Source organism: Canis lupus, chromosome 3 (assembly GCF_011100685.1).
Source record: "Canis lupus familiaris isolate Mischka breed German Shepherd chromosome 3, alternate assembly UU_Cfam_GSD_1.0, whole genome shotgun sequence".
NCBI lineage: Eukaryota > Metazoa > Chordata > Mammalia > Carnivora > Canidae > Canis > Canis lupus.
The window spans coordinates 14,815,289-14,838,644 of NC_049224.1; the positions used below are offsets into that span (position 1 = coordinate 14,815,289).

Sequence of the window (23,356 nt, forward strand, 5' to 3'; positions counted from 1 at the left end):
GCTGCCTCGGGTAACTAAACATACACAAAATGCGAAGTCTGGATCTATGAGTTTGGCTTATTTATTTGACTCATTTCACTTAGCATAATGCTTTCAAGGCCCACCTCCATTGTTGCAAATGGCAAAATTTCCTTAATTTTTATGGTTAATAGTCCACTGTATATACATAGACAATATTTCCTTTATCCATTCATCTGTCAGTGGACACTTAGGTTGTTTCCGTGTCTTGGCTATTATATAAACAGGGCTGCAGTGAACATGTGCCAGGAGGGTGTATTTATCTTCTTGAGTTAGTGTTTTTGTTTTCTTTGGATAAATGTCCAGAAGTAGAATTGCAGGAATGTAGGGCAGTACCACTTTTCTTTCTTTCAGGACTATACATACTGTATTCCGTGGTGCAGCAGTTTACACTTCCACCAACAGTGAATGAGGGTTTCTGTTTCTCCACACTTGTGGAGAAATGCCTGCCAACACTTTGTTATTCCTTGTCTTTTTGGTAATAGCCATTCTAACAGTTGTGAGGTGATATCTCAAGGTGTTTTTGAATTGCATTTCCCTGATAGTGATATTGAGCATCTTTTCACATACTAGTTGGCTATCTGTAGGTCTTACTTGGAAAAATGTCAATTTAGATCCTCTCCTTTGCCTATTTTTTTAATTGGATTGTGTTTTTGTTTTTGCTACTGAGTTGTATTAGTTCTTGATATATTTTGGCTATTAGCCCCATAGCAGAGTTAAGATTTGCAAATGTCTTCTCCCATGCGATAGGTTGCCTTTTTGTTTTATTGGTAGTTTGCTTTGCTGTGCAGAAGCTTTTTAGTAGGATATAGTCTGATTTATTTTTACTTTTGTTGATTTTGCTTCTTGGGGTCAAATCTGAAATGTTTCCAAGACTGATGTCAAGGAGCTTACTGCCTTTATTTTCTTCTTGGAGTTTTATGGCTTCCAGTCTTAAATACAAATCTCTAATCCATTTTGAGTTAATTTTTGCACATAAGATAGTCTGGTTTCATTCTTTTGCATGTGGTTGTCCAGTTTTCTAACACCATTTATGAGACTGTCCTTCCTCCACTGTGTATTCTTGCCTACTCTGTCATAAATTTCTTGATCACATATGTGTGGGTTTATTTCTGCACTTTCTATTCTGTTCCATTGATCCATTTGTTTTTATGCCAATATCATATTGTTTTGACTACTATGGCTTTGTAATCAGAGAGCATGATGCCTCCAGCTTTGTCTTTCTCAAGATTGCTTTGGCTATTTGGGGTCTTTTGTGTTTCCATACCAATTTTAGGTTTGTTCTACTTCTGTGAAAAAATGCCATTGAAATTTTGATAAGGATTGCATTAAATCTGTACATTACTTTTGGGTAGCCTCAACATTTTAACACTGTTCTTCCAATCCATGAACATGGACTATCTTTCCATTTATGTAGGTTGTCTTCAATTTCTTTCATTAATGTCTTAGAGTTTTCAGTATACAAGTCTTTCAGTTCATTAAACTTATTCATGGGTATTTTATTCTTTTTGATGCAACTGTGAATGGAATTATTCTTAATTTCTCTTTCTGATAGTTCTTTGTTAGTATATACAAACAAAACAGATTTTTAACTGATTTTTGTATCCTGGGTTTGCAAGTTGGTTCCCGTACACAGAATGCATAGACTGAAGAAAGAGGCAGACCATCTCAGAGTGGTAGGTGGTATATTTTATATACAAGGGAATTGACTTATGAGGCTTCTCCGGAGTGGCCACAGGCAAGTAAATCTCCACCCTTGCTCACTAGAATCTTAAAATTTTACATAGAGGAGTTAGCTGGGCTCAGTCTCATATACAGTCCACATGGTCTCAGTAACACCTTACTTTATCAAGGCTACGTCTTTGGAGCAGTTCCCACTGTGAGTACATTTCATTGAAATGTAGAATGTACATTTCAAAAACCAAAGTGGGTGAGGAACCTCTAATTGTGAGTTCAGCAACCAAGTCAACCGTAGGTCATATCCTCTTCATTATATCTTCCCCATAATCCTGCAGCTTCATTGAATTCACTTATTAGGTTTTTTGTTTTTTGGTGGAATCTTTAGTCTTCTATATATATCATGATGTCATTTGCACATACTGAGTTTTTCTTTGCAATTTGGGTATTTTTATTTTTCTTGGCTGATTACTCTGGCTAGGACTCCCACTAGTCTGTTGAATAAAAGTGGTGAGAGTGGACTTTATCTTGTTTCTGAACTTAGGGGAAAAAGCTTTTAGTTTTTCATCACTATGTTAGCTATGGATTGTCATATATGGCCGTTTGTTATATTGATGTACGTTTCCTCTGTATCCACTTTGTGGAAAGTTTTTATCATCAATGGATGTTGAATTTTGTCAAATGCTGTTCTGCATCTATTGAGATGATCATCTGATTTTTATCCTTCATTTTCTTAACATAGCATATGACACTGATTGGTTTGCAGATGTTGTACTGTCCTTGTATCCCTGGAATAAATCCAAATTAATTGTGGTAAATAAGACTTTTAATTATTCAATGCAGATTGCTAATATTTTGTTGATTTTTTTCCCATCTCTGTTCATCAGGAATATTGGGCTGTATTTTCTTTTTGTGTGTGTGTGGGGTTCTCTTCTAGTTTTTGGAAGATTAAGAAATATTCTATTCTTTGAATGTTTGGTAGAATTCAACAGTGAAACTGGTCCTGTTTGTGGGAAGGTTTTTGATTACTGATTCAGCTGCCTTCCCAGTAATCAGTCTGAATAGAAATTTTGTTTCTTCATGATTCAGTCTTAGAAGATTATATGTATCTAGTGTGTAGTCTTATGATCCTTTATACTTCTGTGGTTTCAGGTTTAACATAGCCTCTTTCAGTTCTGATTTTATATGGTTCTTCCTTTTTTTCTTGGCAAGTCTAGCTAAAGGCTTGCCATTTTACTCATTTTTTCAGAGAACCAGCTTCCTTCTATAACTTTGGGTTTTGTTTGTTGGTCCGTGAGGTATAAAATTAGGTTGAGATTTTTCTTTTTTTATTGAGGTAGGCATTTATTGCTATGAACTTCCCTCATAGAATTGCTTTGGTTGTATCCACATACATTTTGGTATGTTGTATTTGTTTTCATTTTCCTCAAGGCATTCTTTTATTTCTTCATTGAGTCATTGGTTCAGTAGCATGTTATTTGATCTCCCCATACTAGTGAATTTTCCAATTTTCTTCTTGTAATTGATTTTTGTATGCTTTTTATTGGAGTTTGATTTGCCAACATATAGTAGAACGTCCAATGCTCATCCCGTCAAGTACCCCCCTCAGTGCCTGGCACCCAGTCACCCAATGCCCCTGCCCACCTCCCCATGTAATTGATTTCTGTATTCATACCATGGTGGTTGAAAAAGATGCATATGATTTCAGTCTTCTTTATTAAGACCTGTTTTGTGGCTTAACACATGAGCTGTCCTGGAGAATGTTGCATGTGCACTTGGAAGAACGTGTATTCTTCTGCTTTTGGATGGGATGTTCTATTGATGTCCATTAGGTTCATGTGGTCAAACATGTCATTTAAGGCTGACGTTTCCTTATTGGTTTTCTGCCTGGATGATCTAGGTATTGATGTGAGGTATTAAAGTACTCTAGTGGGGATTCCCGGGTGGCTCAGCAGTTTAGCACCTGCCTTCGGCCCAGGGTGTGATCCTGGAGACCTGGGATCGAGTTCCCCATCGGGCTCCCTGCATGGAGCCTGCTTCTCCTTCTGCCTGTGTCTCTGCCTCTCTCTCTCTTTTTCTCTGTGTCTCTCATGAATAAATAAAATCTTAAAAAAAAAAAAAAAGATTTTCAAAAAAAAGTACAGTACTGTAATACTATATTGCTATTTCTTCTTTTATATCTGTCAATATTTGCTTTAGAAGTTCAGGAGCTCCTATGTTGGCTGTATAAATATTTTAAAATGTTATATCCTCTTGTTGGGTTAACCCCTTTTTCATTATGTAATATCCTTCGTAGTTTATTTATTCATTCATTCATTCATTCATTCACTTATTTATTTATGATAGTCGCAGAGACATAGGCAGAGGGAGAAGCAGGCTCCATGCACCGAGAGCCCGATGTGGGACTCGATTCCGGGTCTCCAGGATCGCGCCCTGGGCCAAAGGCAGGCGCCAAACCGCCGTGCCCCCCCAAGGATCCCCCTTCGTAGTCTCTTATTATTGTTTTAAAATGTTCTGTCTGATGTAAGCATAGCTACCCCAGCTTTCTTTTGGTTTTCATTTGCATGGAATATGTTTTTTCCATTCCTTCACTTTCACAGTCTGTGTCTTTATATCTGAAGTGCATCTCTTCTAGGCAGCATACATATAAATGGGTCTTGCTTTTTATCCATTCAGCCATTTGATATGTTTTGACTGGAGAATTTATCTCATTTGCAGTTAATTACTGCATAGGTATGTACCTATTGGCATTGTGTTGTTTTCTGTCTTGTAGTCCCTCTGTTCTTTTTTTCTTTTGCTGTCTTCCTTTGTGATTTGATGGCTTTCCTTTGTAGTATGCTTTGATTGCTTTATTATCTTTTGTGTATCTAGTTTTAGGTTTTTGCCTTATAGTTATCATGAGGCTTACATATTACAACTTACAACAGTCTATTCTGTTGGCAACAGTGGAAGGTTGGATGCATTCTTAAGCTCTATATTTTAACTCTCCACCCACATGTTCTGTTTCTGATGTTACATTTAACATCTTTTAATCTTGTATATTCCTTAACTAATTATTATAGTTACATTTTTGTAACGTTTGTCTTTTAACCTTCATGCTAACTTTGTAGGTGATTAATCTACTACCCTTACTATATATTTACCATTACCAATGAGACCTATAATGTTTTCTTAACTAATTATAATTAGCATCCTCCCTTTTTCAGCTTAATGTAGTCCCTTCCTTTAACATTTCTTGTAAGGCCAGTTTCATGGTGATGAACTCCTTTAACTTTTGTGCCACTCTTTCTGGCTTGCAGTTTTTGTTGAAAAATGTGCTTATGGCATTATGGGGGTTCCCTTGTACTTACCTGGTTGTTTTGCTATTTTTAAGATTCTTTTTTTTTTTTTTTTGGTCATCTTTCCCTTTTGATTTTTTAACCATAATGTGTCTTGGTGTGGGTCTTTTTACCTCCTTTTTTGGAACTTTCTGGTCTTCCTGGCTTTGCATGTATTTCCTTCCACAGGTTAGGAAGGTTTTCAGTCCCCTTTTACACCTCTTTCTGGGACCCCTATAATGTGAATGTTAATATGGTTAGTTTTGCCCCATGTCCCTTAAGTAGTCTTTAGTTTCATTTTTTTTTTTTTCCTTTCTGCTGTTCTGCTTGGCTGAATTCCACTGCCAGATCTTTGAGTTCAATAGTCCTGTTTCATCTAGTCTCCTGTTGAACCCTTCTAACATATTTTTCAGTTCAGTGACTGGATTCTTCAGCTCTGTGACTTTTATTTGGTACTTCCTTGTATTTTCTGTCTCTCTGTTGAAGCTCTCACTGTGGTCTGTTCTTCTGAGTTTGGTAAGCATCAATATGACCACACTTTGAACTCTTTAACAGGTAAATTAGTTACCTATTTCATTAAGGTTTTTTCCAGAGATTTTCTTTTTTTCTTCCTTCTGGAACGCATCCCTCTGTTTCTTCATTTGCCTCAAGTCTGTGTTGGTTTCTATGCATTAGATAAAATAACCCTTCTCCCATTTTTGAAGACCTGGCTTTGCTTAGGAGTTGAACATTATTGTTCAACCCTGCCTTAGCTCTTGGTTGTCTAACCTGTGTGATTGTCTGAATAACCTATTTTAATAGCTCCCAATAGTTGATGGTATGCCAAGACCAGTCATTATCTAGGTTTAGGCTGGATAAAAACCAAACCCATAGACAGCAGCTCCTAAAGAATGCAAATATATATAGTCCTATAGGACTACAAGTGTAAGCCCCACTGGTCACTAGACTCTGGGAGACAGTAGCTAAAATTGGGGCTCCAGATGAGTAGGTAAGTAAATTCCTTTCAAGGAGATGCCAGTGTACTGTAGCAATAACACAAAGATGGCTTCCTGCAGCATACATGTCCTCAGAGCACTTTTCTAAGCCTCTAGATATATTTCCAACTTGAAGTATGCTGTGCAGGCCTGAAGCTCTAGGAAAATCAGATAGGTCTCTTTCACTGATAGACTATGAATGTATTTTAGCTGGATGTCTGTGCACTGCCTTGGGGGGTGGTAGCCTGCCTCTCTAATGGTTACAGTCCTGTGGGACTCAGAAATACAAGCCTCGTGCTTACCAGTGCTGGGAGATCAAAGGGTATTCCCTCAGTGGCAGCTGTAAAAACCAGGGCACCAGATATACATAAAACCTCCCCTCTGAGAGATACTGCTGCTCTGAAGCATGGCACAGTGTCTACTCTCCAAGGTTTCTGGAGTTTACAGTCAGCCCTTATATGTTTAATTAGAAGCCCACCCCTCAGGCAGCAACTATGATGATAAGCTTTGTCTGTGACCAAGACTGAACATCTGAGTCTGTTGCCTCTAGCTATGTCCTCAGGGTGGTAGCTGTTTGAGAACTCTGTTTTCTTTGCTTATAGTCCTGTGGGATCTGTGAACATGAGCCCCATGGGCCATCACAGTCAGGTGATACACAGTGTCCTGCTACAAAAGTCAAGGGTGTCAAACAAGAATAGAAGCTCCTTCCTGGGAGATGCAACATATAAGCTATAGTGAGGCAGAGAGTGTAGAGTGCATCCATTGGACTCTGTTCCACGAGAACTCCATAAACTCTCAGAAGTGGGCCAGCAGAGGGTTGCACAGCAGCCCAAAGCTCCTCTATAAATAAATAGGCTTCTTCTCAGAAAGACTGGGGGTCTCTTTCAGTCTGCTGTCTGATACAGTGTACTGGGGACGGTGGTCTGCCAAGAATGGTCTGATTGTTAGCATCCCATATAATTCAGTAATGGAAGCAACACTGGCCTACTGAGCCCAACAATCAAGAGGTGTTCCCCTTACTGGCAGCCACATAAACCAAGGCACCAGATGTATGTAAAAACTCCCCTCCAGGAAATGTTGGTGCTCTGAAGCATGGCAGAGAGAGAATGTGAGGATGATGACTCCCAGTCAGGGGCGGGTGGGTAAAAATGGCACCCATCAGCTCTACAAGGCAAACAGGATACGAATATGTCACCCACCAGTAAGAAAGTATCCCAGCAGGCCCCTAACCCTCCAGCTGAAGTTTTAAAGTTATGTGAAAGAGATTTATTTGCTTAAAGTCTGGGTGCTTTTCTAAAGGCTGCTTCTATGCTGCACCCTGGGGCAAGTGAATCTGCACAGGAGCCTTTTGAGCCATTTCTCAGTTCACTACAGTTCCTTATATCTCATGGTTTTCAAAGCCAGATGTGTTGGGGGCTCATCTCTCAGGTACAGGACTTAAAAACTGGGGTGCTTGATATAGGGTACAACCTGTTGCTCCTCAGAGAGAGAAGCTCCATGTTTGTGAGTTATGTCATGATTGTCGGTTGCCTTGCTGGGCTAGGGTTTACAATGAGATTTTGTCTCAGCTTCTCCTCCCCACTTCCATTTGGCGTTTTTCTCCTTTACCCAATGTGAAGAAGTTGCTCAGCTAGTTTTCATGTCTTTCTCAGAGGGAACTGTTCCATATGTAGCTGTAGATTTGGTATGTTCATGGGAGGAGGGGAGTTCAAGATCTTCCTACACTGCCCTATTGAGCCACCTCCTAGATGTAAAACCAGACATAGAACTGGGGCACCATACATGTGTAAAAGCTTCCGTAGCGGAGATACTGACACTCTGTGGAGTGAGGCAAAGGGAATGTGTGGAGATAGCATCCAAAAGCTGGAGCAAGGCAGAGGGAAAGTGCAAAGATGGGACCTCCAGTCTCTGGCTCCAGAGAGCACCACAGCCGTCCTTTGAATGTGTGTCTCCTCAGATGCCTGCCTACCCCTTGGACTGATGCCCCAACACAAGTAAACGAGCCTCTCCCAAAGTTCAGGCACCCCTCAATTACCTGCTTCCATGTGGGGCCCTGAGGTGACTCCAAGCATGCCAGCCCTTTAAGGGCTATTTCCTCAGATCACTATAGCCTCGTTGGTCTCATAGTAGAAGTGAGCCACATTGGTTTTCAAAGGTAGATGTTTTGGAGGGTCATCATCTCACAGGTGCGTGTGTTAAAAGCTGGGGGGTGCCTGATGTGGGGTTCAAACCTTTCACTCCTCAAGAAGAAACTACTACAGCTTTTAAGTTCCTTCCTGACAGCAGGTTGCCACACTGAGGATAAGGTTCATCATGAAATTATGTCCAGGCCTCTCCTACCTGCTTCAAAGTGAGTCTTCTCTCAGCACCAGATATGTAGGAAGAGAGTTTAGGGTCCTCTTGCTTCATCATCTTTAAAGCTATCTATCTATCTATCTATCTATCTATCTATCTATCTATCTATCTATCTTTTAAAGCCAGTGGTAAACTCTCTCATTTCAGATCATTCTGAGAAAAAGCAAAAAGGACAACTGTCTTCGAAACATTTAGTTCGTATAACATTAACACCTCTTCCCATTAAAACAAAACAAAAACCAGTTAAGGTTTATCTTTTGAAAAAAGGGAAAACCAGTAAATCAGACTTCTTTTGCCTTGCAAAGTTTCACCATAGATGGAACACTAAAGCAAGGCTTCTAAGTAATGTGACACTGAGTGGCAAAGCAAGATACAGCACTGCGCATTCTTGCCAGATGCCTTTTGTTTCCCAAATAAAAAGCCTTTCCTGCTTGGAAGAAGCCACTAAAATAAAAGAGAAAACCAGAGCAACCATTGAGTTGGGATGGAGCTAGGAAGGGGACAAAGGAAAGGAGAGAAAGAAAGAAAACTGGAAGAAGGGAGGGAAGAAGGGAGGGAGGAAGGGAAGACGGGAGGAGAAAACAGGGTGTATTGGTTCAGTCAAGACTGAAGAGCAGCTTAATCTAGATCTTCAAATCACTGCAGCATATGGAAAAGTATGTGATTTCTCTGATTCCTACATTTGGAGATTTCACTCATGTTTAACCTGTCACTTTTTCAGGCATCAATAAATTCACAAAAAAGCTTCGGAGTCCATATGCAATTGATAACAACGAACTACTTGACTTCCTTTCCAGAGTCCCTTCAGATGTACAAGTGGTATGTATGTTTCACTATGCCTGCTATTTAATGTAGGATGGCATTGGGTTTTTGCTTTTCATCCGTTTAATTTCAAAGGTTTTAGAAGAACCACTTAAAGTTAAAAAGGCCCTTGGCAGTTTAGCCCACTCGGGGTGTTATGCAAGAAGAACTTTATAGAGAATGGGTAATGTTGAATGAGAGAGGGTTGCATCAAGAACCTACCAGGGCTTGTAGGAGCAATTTTCCTCCAAAGAAGGTTCACTTAGAGTTTGTGAAGGGAAGTCCCCATTACCTGAAGGGAGGAAACAGGAATATAGATGATGAAAGCAAAATCTGCCAGAGAACATTTGAAAAACACTTCTTTGCATAATTTGGAGGAATTAAGTGAGTGTTAAAAATGTACATTTTAGAGACCTTGGTGGGTGAGGTGGGGTGAGGAGTAACTGCTTTTTCAAGACGGGCACACCTCCATCCTTTAAAATACTTGGAGGCTAATGCCTATTAATTATCAATTATTTTCAGAATAAATGAAAAACGTTTTTATCAAAATCTGGAAGCTATGTTCCGGCAATACCTTTCTTCCTTTGTTTCAGTTGAGTTTTTGATTTAGTATCTGACAGGAGAGTGGCCTGGAGAGAGATTAAGCCTAAATTAAACAAACAGTAAATTGCAAGGAACCATTATCCAGCCTTTCAAAATTAAGAGAAAGATGTTTTTGCTTTAAAGTCCTCGGTTATTGACAGTGAAGAGGCGCCTATTACCAAAGTTCACATCACCGCTCTCACGTAATTTCTGGCAGGATTTCCCTCCTGATTCTTGCTCTATCATTCTATTGTTTTCTGCATCCCAGCTGCAGTTCTCCTAGAGCTTCCAGGGTGAGCACTCTTCCCACCCCTGCCTCCAAGCAGTCTCTCATTCCTCTGCTTTGCCTGCCTTTGCCAGAAAGTGACCACCTGACCAGTCTTTCTCTGAACTCTGTTTAAACAGGTGCAATACCAAGAACTGAAACCAGATCCTTCCCATAGCCCGTGTAAAAGGAAGAAAAACAATCTTGGCTAGCCAGCTCCCAGCACTGAGGAGACCAGCATCTGTTCAGGAAGATAAAAGAAAAAGCCTTCAGCCTCAGCAGCATTTCCTTTCTTCCTGCTTTTTATTTATTTTGCCTTTTTATCATGATCGAGAGAATTTGTAAATAGTGTACAAAGGCATATGTCTTTGAAAATATACTTCCATTGTACAGACTCCATTTGATAAAGGGATTAGCTGTTGCTGTGTGAAAGCCTTGTTGGCTGTGGATAATAATATAACACACTGAAACAACAAATACAAGAATGGTAACGTTGGGAGATATACACTTCTCTAATTACAAGTGGAAGAACCAGAGTATTACATTAAATGCTCAGCTGTGCTCTGATTAAATCTACATAAAATGTAAATGTCAATTTGATTTTTAAAGTTTTTTTTTTTAATGTGACTATTTTTTATCTGAAAAGTAATCCATTACAGTTTTCTATGTTTTATACATTTCAAAAGGGAAGGGGGGAAATCCCAAAATCTGACTTATGGAACAGATGCATTTCAATTTAACATAGATTCTGACTTCAGATCCTGACTTTATTCCTGTGCAAATTATTGAGCTATGACTTGGCTTATTTTACACTAATGAGAAAAGGTACAGTCACTCCGTCAAGATAATTCTTCCACAGTCTACAAAGAAAACTTCCAACCTTTTATCATTCCTTATCATTCCATCTGAAACCTCAAAATCTCTACAGGACTACAAATAAATACTGCCAGGTTTATACATGATTGCCTATTTGAATTTTTATACCTACCACTACTTTAATTTGTACCAAGTTAGCAAGTTAGTCACCCAGTTCAGTCATCAAAAATAGTAGCAAACTAAATCCGTATTGCTTTTGGTGTCTCTGTGCATCTAAAAATATTTAATACTCAAAAGTATTCTCACGCAGAAAGTATCTGCTTTCTCATTAAATTACTGAAATGCTTTAATGCAGAGTATGATTTTTGTTATTAGTGTGAATTTTAATGTAAAGAATGCTAGTGTGCTAAGTGATATGCCAGTTGTTTCATTACATTCATTTCTAAAAAAACTAATCATTCTTGATAATACGAATGCATGAAACCTATTTTGTAAAAAACAAAAAACAAAAAACAAACCACAACTGCTTATGGGGAAGGGGGAGTTTGCCTTTAAAAAACTGTTTCACTACTTACCATAGAATCTATACTTAAAAATTGCATTCCCAAGACTTATGATAGTTTTTGTACCTAACTCCCTGATAAATCACGGGAGTATACCTCTGGAGAGAGAAATAATTTGGTGAGAATGTTTTACTTCCCTGACTGGGTAGGGGATTAAGCTTGGCTGGAAATGCTGTAGACAATGTTTTGCACTACTTTATTAATAGAGTGGGATAGGGTGAAGGGGGGGAGGGTTATGATGGAAAAACACAGAAAAACCAGAAGCCAGAAATATATATTTCACTCTAAAGGAAGATTCTTTAAAGATAAATTTAATCTCATCGAAGCTAATTTTTAAAGTATTTTTATTTTAAAGCGACGTTGTTAAATACTATTTCTTATTATAGAACTATTTTGATCTGTTTATACACTATGCTTGAAAGAGAATGTCAATTGAATTCCCTTTCTACAGAAAGGCTTTGACCTCAATATGCTCTATTTAGCTCACCATGTTTATAATGACATGCTTATATCCGCATACCATCACTGTTTGTTGCTTGGACATAATACTCCATAAAGTTGATGTTGCCACAGAAAGTTTATTGATGGGATAATTTGTTTGAAATACCTTTTGATTATACCTTGTGTGAGATTTATGTTCCGTGCTGACAGTGTCTACTCAAATGTCTACAAGCCTGATATTGTACAATTTCAGATGTACCTAGTGCATAGTAACCATTAACAGATGCCTAATTTTTGTTTCACTCTACCAACTTTCAGATGTTAAGTTCAGTGGTAATGTTGACTATACATTCACTGCATTAAATAAAAAAAAAATCTTTTCTAAGTATACTCAGTACTCCTTTTTCTTTGCTTCTCTCTCTCTCTCTTTTTGGTGGTTGGTTGTGAGTGCTGGAGGATTGTTTGCATATTCTTATAAATGAAACTTAGTTTGGTTTGGGCAAATAGGGCCTTCCCTAAAACCTTGACCATTGTATGAAACTCACTACCCACCTTCGAAGGAGTGAGCATGCAATGAAGTTGACATAAGAGTAAGAACTATCTTGAGGCATGAAAGGATATTCAGAGGCATCTTCATTGCTTTCAAGACCACCACATTCACAGACTGAAAAACTGTGTCTAATAAAATTTTAACTATTTCTTTCCCCCTCTCACATAGGTACAGTTTTGCCTTTTGAAAGCTGTTTAACTTGATTTAGTTTTGAGGTTTCCACGTATTTCAAATGTCACTCCCAATAGGGGTGAGACTGCTAAATCCAGTAATCTTGTCAACTATTAAATATATTCCTCAGTGTTTTTTGGTGAGTAAATTCACTAAAGGTCATTCACATGGCAAAGTACTATTATTGCTATTAATTGTGGTAATTCCTAAGAAATGCATGTTAAACTTTTTTTTCATTTAAAGAATACTTGCTCATTTTGGTACTGTTCCACAGATTCAAACTGACAGATGCTATAGGGATTCCAGATTATATTTGAACCATACTATATACTAGGATAATCTGAATATTTTTTTTTCAGGATTTTAAGTAATCTCCACACCCAAAGTGGGGCTTAAACTCACAACCCTGAGATCACGAGTCTCATGCTCCACCAACTGAACCAGCCAGGACCCCAAATTGAACGATTTTTTTAAAAAATGACTTTCCTTTGTGATACATTTATTGAATACCTATTACTATTTTATGACTTACCCTGTCAGAGGCAATGGTCCAACAACCAGTGACAGTATATGCAAATCCAATCCGGAGCTAAAGGAGACTAAAAACAAAACTTAATTGATAGGTTTCTGAAAGTATCTTTTATAGAATTTTATTCTATATTTAAAAGTGAAAATAAAGTATTGAGAATTGAAAAAAAAAAGTGAAGAAAATTCTGTAATCTGTCTCTTATCCAAGGAATAGGCAACGTATTTTTCCATTTTGATCTTAATATCCAAATGTCTATAATGCTGTCAATGATCTAATTTTGTATTAACTAGTCATACTCAGGGCAGCTTGGGGGGCTCAGCGGTTTAGTGCTGCCTTCAGCCCAGGGTATAATCCTGGAGACCCAGGATCGAGTCCCATGTTGGGCTCCCTGCATGGAGCCTGCTTCTCCTTCTGCTGGTGTCTCTGCCTTTCTCTGGGTCTCTCATGAACAAATAAAATCTTTTTTTAAAACAAAAATTTTAACTAGTCATACTCAGAGGCCTTAGTTTATACACTTGTTAAATGTACCCCAATATTTATTTCTGAGTTTGGGTCTCAGCATTAAAAACAAATAAAAAAATGCATATTAGGCAGTTGATGTTCCAGAAATACAAGTAAAGAGATCCACCATTACACTACTTACAGAAGTTTCAGGTATTATTAAAGTAATGCTTATTTAAATTCTGGGGCTTTAAATGTCAAGTGTGAGTATGTGTATGTATGCCAATTCATTTGTTTGATTAGAGTATCTAGAATCAGGCTTTTCTAATTGTTCAGTGAAGTATGAATTAAAACCACATAAAAAATGTAATGAATACAGGCAGCCGGGGTGGCTCAGTGGTTTAGTGCCACCTTTGGCCCAGGGCCTGATCCTGGAGACCCGGGATTGAGTCACACATTGGGTTCCCTGCATGGAGCCTGCTTGTGTCTCTGCGCACCCACCATGATAAATAAATAAAATCTTAAAAAAAAAAAAAATGTAATGAATACTTAGAATAGTGTCATTCCTTTTCAATTATACTTCTCTTTTCTGGGATGACTTGTGTAACTCACTGAGAGAAAAAACATAAGACTTTCTTTTGTGTAGTGAAGATATTAGCTCTAATGCCTCAGTTTCTACATTTGTACAGTGGCAGTCACATTGTAAAAGCTGTATCAGCGGAGTCTTTGAGATTTTAAGAAACACCAAAGAAAATGTCTCATTATGTAAGAATACTGTGCAACCCCCTCCCCCCCCCCCCCCCCCCCCCCGCCAAACATTAAATGTCCAAAGTGGTCACATGCTGCAGGAACTAACACCAGTGTTTGCTGGAAGTTAATGATTATATACGCACTTTCCCAAGGGCATTTGTGCTGAGAACCAAAAAAATTCCAACAATTAAACACATAAATGGTCTCAAATGAGTTTCAATTTTATGATAGTCCTTTCTTCACATTTTAAATTAATAACAAAGTGGTCCCTCAAATGCACAAGCTGTATTTTTGCAGACACGTTTTTTATTTGTATGATGGCTGTATCTCCATGTGACTGAACAATTATACAACTTCATTTAAAAAAAAAAAGTAACGGCACTGCTGTTCTGCTCTTTGCAATTAATAGCATTACTATATTAAGCTGAAAGCTTTATTTGTATTAAGAATAGAAATAGGTGAGTAGCTATGCCAAAGTTTTCTCAGTTTGTAGCAAAAGTAAAAATGCAGCCTAATTCTCCCCTGCTGCAGATTTTTCAGTGTTCCTTCAAGAGAAAAGGAGTGACCAACCTGAGTCAAAGAAGGAATCTGCAAATCACCTCTTATTTTCTCAGGAAGAATGTATCAGAGATCCTGGGATCTGGCTTGTTGCTGCCATGGCAAGATGGTACTATAGGCTCAGTTCCACTTCCTGTCAAAGAGAATCTTAGCAATGGCATAAGGCAACTTGAGGCAACATTTTATTTCGCTAGAATTCAAATAGTAACAAGTTTAGGGGAAACACTGCACACAGAAAGATGCAGACCCAGCCCCAACCACTCTTCAATGCCTCTTGATTACAGGAGACCCACCTGAGACAACAGTCAAGAGTAATTACAGAGACAGCTGGACTACGTAAGGGAGCTGAGAGGAAGGAAATAACCATCATTTGTCCCAAGTTCAGAAATCTTTTAATAAAGCCATCCAGGGAACTGGAAACCTTACAACTATACTCTAAATCATTCCCTCAAAACATTCTTCCCTTTGTACAGCAGTGATTATGACAATTACAAGCCAAAATCTGTGTGTAACCTACAATACTGAAGTCATGGAAAACAGTTTATTGCTGTCGAGAATTAATAAACTCTTAAAAATTTTCATCAAGACTTAAGTGTCTATTTTCTATTATACAGAGAGGGATAAACGTTTGTGTTTTTGTTGACTTTGTTGTATAACATGGGAGGTAACTACCCCAAATTCTGACCCAATCTTACACAATGGTATTCTGACCCCTTACCTTAGATCTGGAACTCTTACACAGCAAATTCTGTTAATACAGAGAACCAGCAAACTACAACAGGGTCTTTGAAGCACAAGGGAACCCACTGGGAAAAGTCAAATACTTTGTATGTATGAAGAAGTGGCTTTAAAATAGATCAATGTGGTGGTCCATTTTATTAGTTTGAAGTTGCTGAACATTAAAAAAACTTACAAAAATGCATTTTTAGATAAAACAGAAAAACTTTTTTTGGGGGGGCTGTTATCACAAAACATCTAGCATTTGATAACCAAAGTCAGGCACACTAACTCTTGTGGGGTGGGACAGTAGGTACATACCATTCTTGTCGCTCGCTCTATGATGTTAATACACAGAACCCATGATCCCCCGTGACTGTGACAACTCTGACAAGCAGGTCCCCTCCCAAAACACATTAATGTGGTATTCCCCAGTGCACGGTAGGTTACGTTACAGGTATCCAATGAGTTGATATAAAATAATAAAATAATTAAAATAGTCTATTTTGAATTTTACTACTTAAAACAGTACCTTACAAGAAACCATTTTCCTCGCTTTCACACAAAAGGTGCAAAATAATATGCTGTGGAGAACAGTGACAAGGCACTTTCAATCAGAATTCTCTCAGTGAACAGCTGGCTGCCAGTATCTGCATTATTGTTGTAAATAATAAAATTGATAGTAAAAAGTGAATTTTTTCCAGGTCTGTGATGATACAAGAAAAAATTCTCAGTAACACAGTATAACCTCCCTTCAAATAATAGATAAATGTAGCCTTCATTCAATTTGAGCATTCTGCTTTTTTGGTGTTAAATCTGGAAAAAAACAAAAAACACAACAACAAAAAACCCCAAACAACCCACCAGATTCTTCAAGTTTTTTTTTTTTTCTTAAATACTTCTAAAATCAGAAAAGGCCAATAGTAATGCTATGTTCTCATGACTCCACATGGTAATTACATGAGAAAGTTTAATTTTTAGGAATTTAAGAGTCTTCCTAGATTAGATTAATGATGCCAACCAACAGGGTGACACACTACCTGGAAGCCACTTAAAAAAAAGACTGATGAAGCCTGCCAGTAAAATGATGAGCCAGATGCACTCTCAAAGGATGGGCATCTAGTGTGGGTATATATATTTTTTGAGATCCGCGTTAGATGGTGCTATGTTTAATTATATTGTTCCCTGAAGAGAAATGGCATTTAAAAAAAAAATGTACTTTATATTTAAAAAATAAGAGCTTTAGAAAAATTTCAAGACTTCATTCTCATTTACATTAGGGTAATTACTTTCAAAAATCTTCAAAAATACATGAGTTATTGGCATTTTAAATATAAATCATGTTACAGAGAAACTTGGAGAAGTACAGAAAATATTCGAAATTCTATCATAAATATAACCACTATTAGCAACATATTTGCTTATAATCTTTCCCCTTATGTAATTTTACCTAAATTTTTAAGGACATCTTATTTTTTAAAAAGAACTAGAATTAGTCAAGAAAAATGGCTTTGAGAAAGCCAGTCTGACTACTTTTCTAAATGGCTCTCAAACTCTCCCTGAGCCCATTTCCTTCAATAACATGACTTGAACTTAAATGTAGTTTGAGAGGAGAAGTAAGGGAATTAAGTCACAGGGAAAGAAAGTAGATTTGCCTAACCTTGAGGAAAGGGCTGAATATTACTTGTCCCATAGTCTATATTTCTGCTACTACCAGTAAAACTGGCATATTTCTCTTTTATTTTTGACTGAGTTTCAACTAAAACAACCTTCCCTAAAACAATTATCTCAACCCTTTGGTTTACTGAACATTATTTAAAATTTTTCTTCATTTAAGAAAATTAAGATAAAATATAATTAAGATAAAATAAAATTAAGATTTCATTTATTTACTCATGAGAGACACTGAGAAAGACAGAGAGACAAAGAGAGAAAGAGGGAGAGAGGCAGAGACACAGGCAGAGGGAGAAGCAGGCTCCATATGGGGAGTCTGATGCCGGACTCAATCCCAGGACCCCAGGATCATGTCCTGGGCCAAATGTAGATGCTCAACCGCTGAGCCACCCAGGCATCCCTAAAATTTTCAAAGACAGATTAGTTTATTCCTCAGATTAGGAAATCTGCCTATATCCCTATTGTCTGGTTTTATACCTTTATTAATTTTTCAATCTATTAATTACCCTCTTGATTCTTTAAACCAGAATGACTCCTAACCATTTCCCCTCTCAACCATTTGCCCAGTTTTAATCTTTACAATTCTGCTTGTAAGCTTTCACGAAGAGCTCTTTAAATTCCTTATTTTAATTTTACCGAGTATTACTTACTGCTCTGTAATTTCATCTCTATGTATTAAAAAGGAAACAATGCAAAACAGAAATGCATCTTTAGGATGAGGTCAGATACCAAGGATACATATTGTTAAAACAAAAACAAAAAAAAAAAACTATTATAAATCAAACCATTCTGGTCATTAGAAAAATTTATCAGTGTCATGACATAAACCATTGCTGACCTAACCTTTAAGTTGAGAAGTCCTGACAACAAACTAAGTTCTTTTTATCTGTCACCACTTTAAGATTAATGATTTTTTCAACCTATTTATTTCATTTTGAGGACAGAAAAATGGAGAATCCTTGGAAATTTTAGTTCATCTACTATTAAGATAAATGATAGTATAATAGGTGTAAATTCAAAGCTGGATTCCAGATTTTATGTTCAGTGCAATTTACTTGCTGGAATTGCTCAGCAAATTTTTAAAAAACTACCTTTCTTCTCTAGAACTAAATCCTATGTTCCAAAGAGCAGTTAGCCATTCTCTATTAGTGTTTAACACCCATTATGCATAAACGTTCATTTACTCCAATTCAGATGCTTTTGAGAGGAAGGAGATTAGATTTACCAAATCTGGATTTACCATTCAAAAAAGATTTGGGGGCCATAATAAAAAAAAAAATTGGAGGAAATGTTTGTTTCAATTCTATTAGAGACAGCTAATTATGAATATTTAAATAAGGAACTTTTATATTTTTGGTCTGTGTTAAGGGTAATGTTACATATTATAAATTACATATATAAATAATAATATATACTTATGAGGAGTATTGTTTTTGTAACAATTACTGGTTACTTTGCTGATTTAATACTGTTGAATCTTAATTCAGCAAGTAGTTAAAAAACCCAGAAAAGTTTATTATATTTGTTTTAAAAAGAAAAAAGTAGATGTATATTCAACAGTACAAAAACATTATAAAAAAAATCACTTGCACTTAGTACTAAGAGTTATAGTTTAGTTTTTTTAACATAGTTTAAGTGTATTCATAACAAAACTACATATCTACACTTACAAAAAAGGCCTATAATAATTATGTAAACCTTACAAACATGTAATATCTTACAAATATATAAGATATTGGAAAATATTCGTACCTCAAGTATACAAATTATAATTTTGCTTTTAACATGAAAAGTACTCCCAAATAGCAGACTCCCCTGTGATAAAAAGCTAATCATTTGGATTTGTGATTGGAAAATGTTAAGAAGCCTCTTTTTCAAGTAATTTAACATATTTTTCCCCAACAATTCACATAAATTCATGTTTATAAGTCTTTGTTGCCTGAGGCTTTCATAAACTGGAAAGCACAATTTGAAGACTAGCATTTACTAGAGGAAAAAAAAATCTAGCGATCAATGATGTTAAAATTATCTTTTGCTGGTTTCATCTGAAAAGGTCTTCTTTTAGTAAAATTTGCAATACTTTGAAAGATGGATGCTTTGGAACCAAGCAAAAACAATACCACACCCTTTTCTCTCTATATTTGGTCTAATAGTTTCTAATTCTGTACCAGGGCAAACAATTGTCAGAGTATATCCTCCCACCACAATTCATTTCAACCTACAAAGTGAATTTTTTGATAACATAATTTGATTTACAAGAAAGAGTTAACTATTCTGTGTTTCCATGGAACTGATGTCTGCAGTTTTGACAACACCAGGCACAGCCTAATTCCAATAATGCCATAGCTGACCTTTCTAACTCAATCCACATTTGTTATAAAAACAATTATCATTCAGAACTTTGCAAGCTCCACGTCAGCAGGAGGTGCGATTGGCGTGGAAGCTACGTGAAAAATGCCTGAGGGAAAGAGTGCCTCATGTCACTCAAAGATGACCCTTTCCTACTGCTTCAGGAGCAACAGTGACAGGTTCTCATCAAGTTCATAACTTAACTGGAAAGGTGTGTAAAAGGCATATGGATTGCACATTCCAGCAATGGTGTTTCATGTGAAGGTATTCATTTAACTTTCTGTAACAGCATAGACAAAAATGGCAAATGTTTCTTGGCATTTATATAAAGTATCCTAGCATTAATGCATTTGTATTTACCTGGGAATGTGTATTAGTTCGCTAAGATTGCAAAAGCACCCCCCCCCCACATTCTACTCACTCTAAAAGAGAATTGCTAAAATCATAATGATCAAAGGACTTAACTATCAGATCTGTGTAATTCACATTTAAAAACTAAGAAAACCAATTATTACTATTAACTTTAGAAACACACAAAACTGAAAATTTTTTCAACAGCCTATATAGAACGCAAAAGTAACAATATTTCAACCTAATTTACCTCCTAGACTGTAAGCTTTTTCTTTTATTGTAGTCAGCCCCTGTTAAGCAGATTGTGTGGAATATAGTAGGTGTTCAAGAAGCAACAAAAACACTGGAAAAAAACAAAAAACAGAACAAAACAAAAACACTGGTTTCACATTTGATTTATACAAGGATAAATGTTTTCCTAGTCATCCTAGAGTTAAGGAAATGACAGAAAAATGTATATAAGTGAACCACTTTATTCTGCATAGGGCAATTAATAACAAGGTAGAAAATTCTAACTTCAAAAAGACCCTTTCTAAGGAGCTGCCAGTAAACATTCTAAACTCTTTCATATTCCAAATATTTTGTAGGGATTACATATAGGGAAAGCTGCATCATAACAGCTCAGAAATCTTATTCCAGGGTTCATTTACATTTGAAATAAGGGCCTTGATATATTTTTTTTAAACAAATTTATTGGACTATGTGAAATCTAGCAAAGTACAAGAAGAATAGCATACCTCAGCCTTGCCTTAGGTTGCTGGACCTCTGAGCCATTTACAACTAAAAGCCAGGACTCAAAAAGCCTATGGATTTTATTTATTAATATTTCTCTTTCCTCTAGCTGAAGTAATTATTATATTTTCTAAAATAAAAGTTAAGCAATAATATTAGAAGTTTCTCATTGAAGGTTTAAATTCATATACGTTTGTCTAAATTCACATAAATATATTGGTATTGTTAACTAGGACATAGAACATAGTAATCTGTTTGCCAAGTGGTCCTTTTGTATAAGTTTTAGTGTTTAAAACATCGTATTATCATGAGTTGTAGAAGTTGGCTGATAGAAGCTATGAAACATTAATTCTACTTGCAACTAAATAAATATTTCTTAAGAACATTTAATTCAGAAAACCACTTTTTCTTAGCACTATAAAACCCTAATTCATGATGTTGGTTACCTTATTAACTTAGAACTGTTACCAACTTGGGCAATTATTAACTTGCTTAGGTAATTTGTAGTAACTATAAAAAGGAGGTAAGAATTAGAAAAGCAGCAGCAATTATTAAGTAGCATATAAGGTGATAGGCTAACAATTCTATCATGACACAGATAATACCTGGTGTTATTTCCACTTGACAGGTGAGAAAGCAAAAGCTCGAAAAAAGGAACCTGCCTTATAATGTAGATAATAAATTAGGCATTTGTAACTATGCCTGCTAAATGTCAAAACTATGTTAAGTTTGTGTTAGTTTACCAAGTAAACATTATTCCAGATGCTTTCACAAGTGAAGTAATAAAGTGGCTATTTGGAATAAAAATGTTCTTATCATGTTAGGAAACACTTTACTAAATCTGAGCATTTTAATGTTCCTCAGTCTCTGCTACGTCACACGGCTTCTCTAATAGTCTGGCAGATTGAGTAAATATATATATATATATATTTTTAGATTGAGTAATATTAATGAGACTTTATAGGATTTCACATTTGAAGGCTAACTAGACACAACTAATATTTCTTATAGTATGTGTAAAAAATTACTGACTTAAAAATATAGGAAAAAAAACCCTTGATTTTTATTCAGAACTGATATACTAATGTAACAGTTTTCAGTTTAGATTATAAACCCAGTAATAAAACACTCAGAATTTGTATCTTGTTAAAAGATCTATTTCCAAGATAAAACTAAAGTGTGCTTCTTTAGCAGATTAATTGCTGTGAGATCATCACTTTAGTTACATAAAAGCTAAATGGAAGTTTTAATGTTTCTTTTCCAGCTGTACCACAATGTAACTTATTCCCACTAGGAAAGCAACTCCAATTTCAAAAGTGGTTATTATCCACACCCTTTCTTTTAGTTTTACGATAAATTGATGTTAGGAAAAAAACTGCAAATTGAAACGTAAATTCATACTACACATTAAGATTTTAGATAATCTCAAATCTACTACTTAGTTACCGCTTATAATCTTAATATTTGGCAAGACTTACTATGCACCAGTATGTTTTCACTTACAGAACAGTGGTTACATGGAGTAGAAATAAACTTTGTACACAAACTGTGAAAGTAGATCAAGGGATCAAACTGTCAAACTTGGCACATTCACTTCATTTAAAAACCAAGAGAGTATTATTGTAAATTTTAGAAATGTTTATTTTACAAACACACAAAACTAAAATGAGTATTTTAGTCCAAGAGCCTACAGAGAATAAACAGGGAGCTACATGCTTATAGGTGCACATTTGCATGAATATCCTTGCCATGATTCTAAGACCTAAAATCCCTGGAATAGAGGAGAGAACATTTTGATTTGAAAAAAAAAAAAAAAAAAATTAAATTAAAATGTTTTACATGTACAATATAAATAAATACCACTTTCAGATCAAGAAATAATAAAGATTAATGAAAGTAGTGTATACCAAATGAAACTCTTTTTGAATCAAATTCTACAACAAGGAAAAAGATAATGCCTATACATTATGGGTTTTCAGAAGTTCTTTAAGTGCTTTTGAAATTTAGCAAAGCTGCAAATTCTGTCAATAAATAAATCAAATATTTATCAATAAACTATGAAGTCCATAAGAAATGACAAAGCAAGCCAGAAGTATGTTTAGAAAGTTGACTCTTATTTTTTGGAATCATCATGAAAACTCTGTGACTGAACGACACATCATTTCCAATGTCACCAATAAGGCCTCAGTGTGCACTCCAGGGCACACTTTTAAATTCTCAGGCAGTTCCTTAAGAATATTTGGAAGCGTCTGCAATGTCTTTATATTTCTAGCATAGAGATCCAATAACCAGTCAGCATGAGCACTGGTAGTTTCCTTATAATTCTTACAAGCCACAAGCAGCTCATTTAGGTGAGTTAACCCTTTGAAAGCTAAGAGGAACTCTGAAGATAAATCAAAAATTGAACAAAAATTTAGCAACATCCTACTAAGTAAAAATGAGCCGAATTCAAGTTGCTGGTGGTAAAAATGTTTCTCTGCTTGGGCATGAAAGTTCTCCACTGTATCTTCTATTTTTGTAATAGCAAATAGTTCTTCCTTGATTTGAGATGATACCACATAATCCAAGGGCAATTCTCCCTTAGAGTTTCTCTGCTGTAAAAGCACTGGGCCTGTGAAAAAAGAAAATGCACAATGTTAAAACATTTTTATTTTGGTAGCTTACAGTTGTTTTCTCTGCATTTTCCCAAAGCATAGGATTCTGTTTACAATCACGTTTTGTACTA

At 36.2% G+C, this 23,356-nt stretch overlaps 2 protein-coding genes across 4 annotated transcripts in view; one reads left to right on the forward strand and one right to left on the reverse strand.

Annotated features, from left to right (window-relative positions):
- The window catches only part of MCTP1 (multiple C2 and transmembrane domain containing 1), a 532,324-nt gene extending 520,125 nt beyond the window's left edge, over nt 1–12,199 (forward strand). The window contains 2 exon segments of the mRNA XM_038532320.1: nt 9,063–9,160; nt 10,130–12,199. Of these exon segments, the coding sequence (XP_038388248.1) occupies nt 9,063–9,160; nt 10,130–10,201 (170 nt within the window). The 3' untranslated portion in view covers nt 10,202–12,199.
- A 10,049-nt stretch (nt 12,200–22,248) lies between these two features.
- The window catches only part of SLF1 (SMC5-SMC6 complex localization factor 1), an 84,358-nt gene continuing 83,250 nt past the window's right edge, over nt 22,249–23,356 (reverse strand). For all 3 annotated transcript variants that reach the window (XM_038532325.1, XM_038532327.1, XM_038532326.1), the window contains one exon: nt 22,249–23,242. In XM_038532325.1, coding sequence (XP_038388253.1) covers nt 22,761–23,242 — 482 coding nt within the window. In that variant the 3' untranslated portion in view covers nt 22,249–22,760. The remainder of the gene's footprint in view (nt 23,243–23,356) is intronic.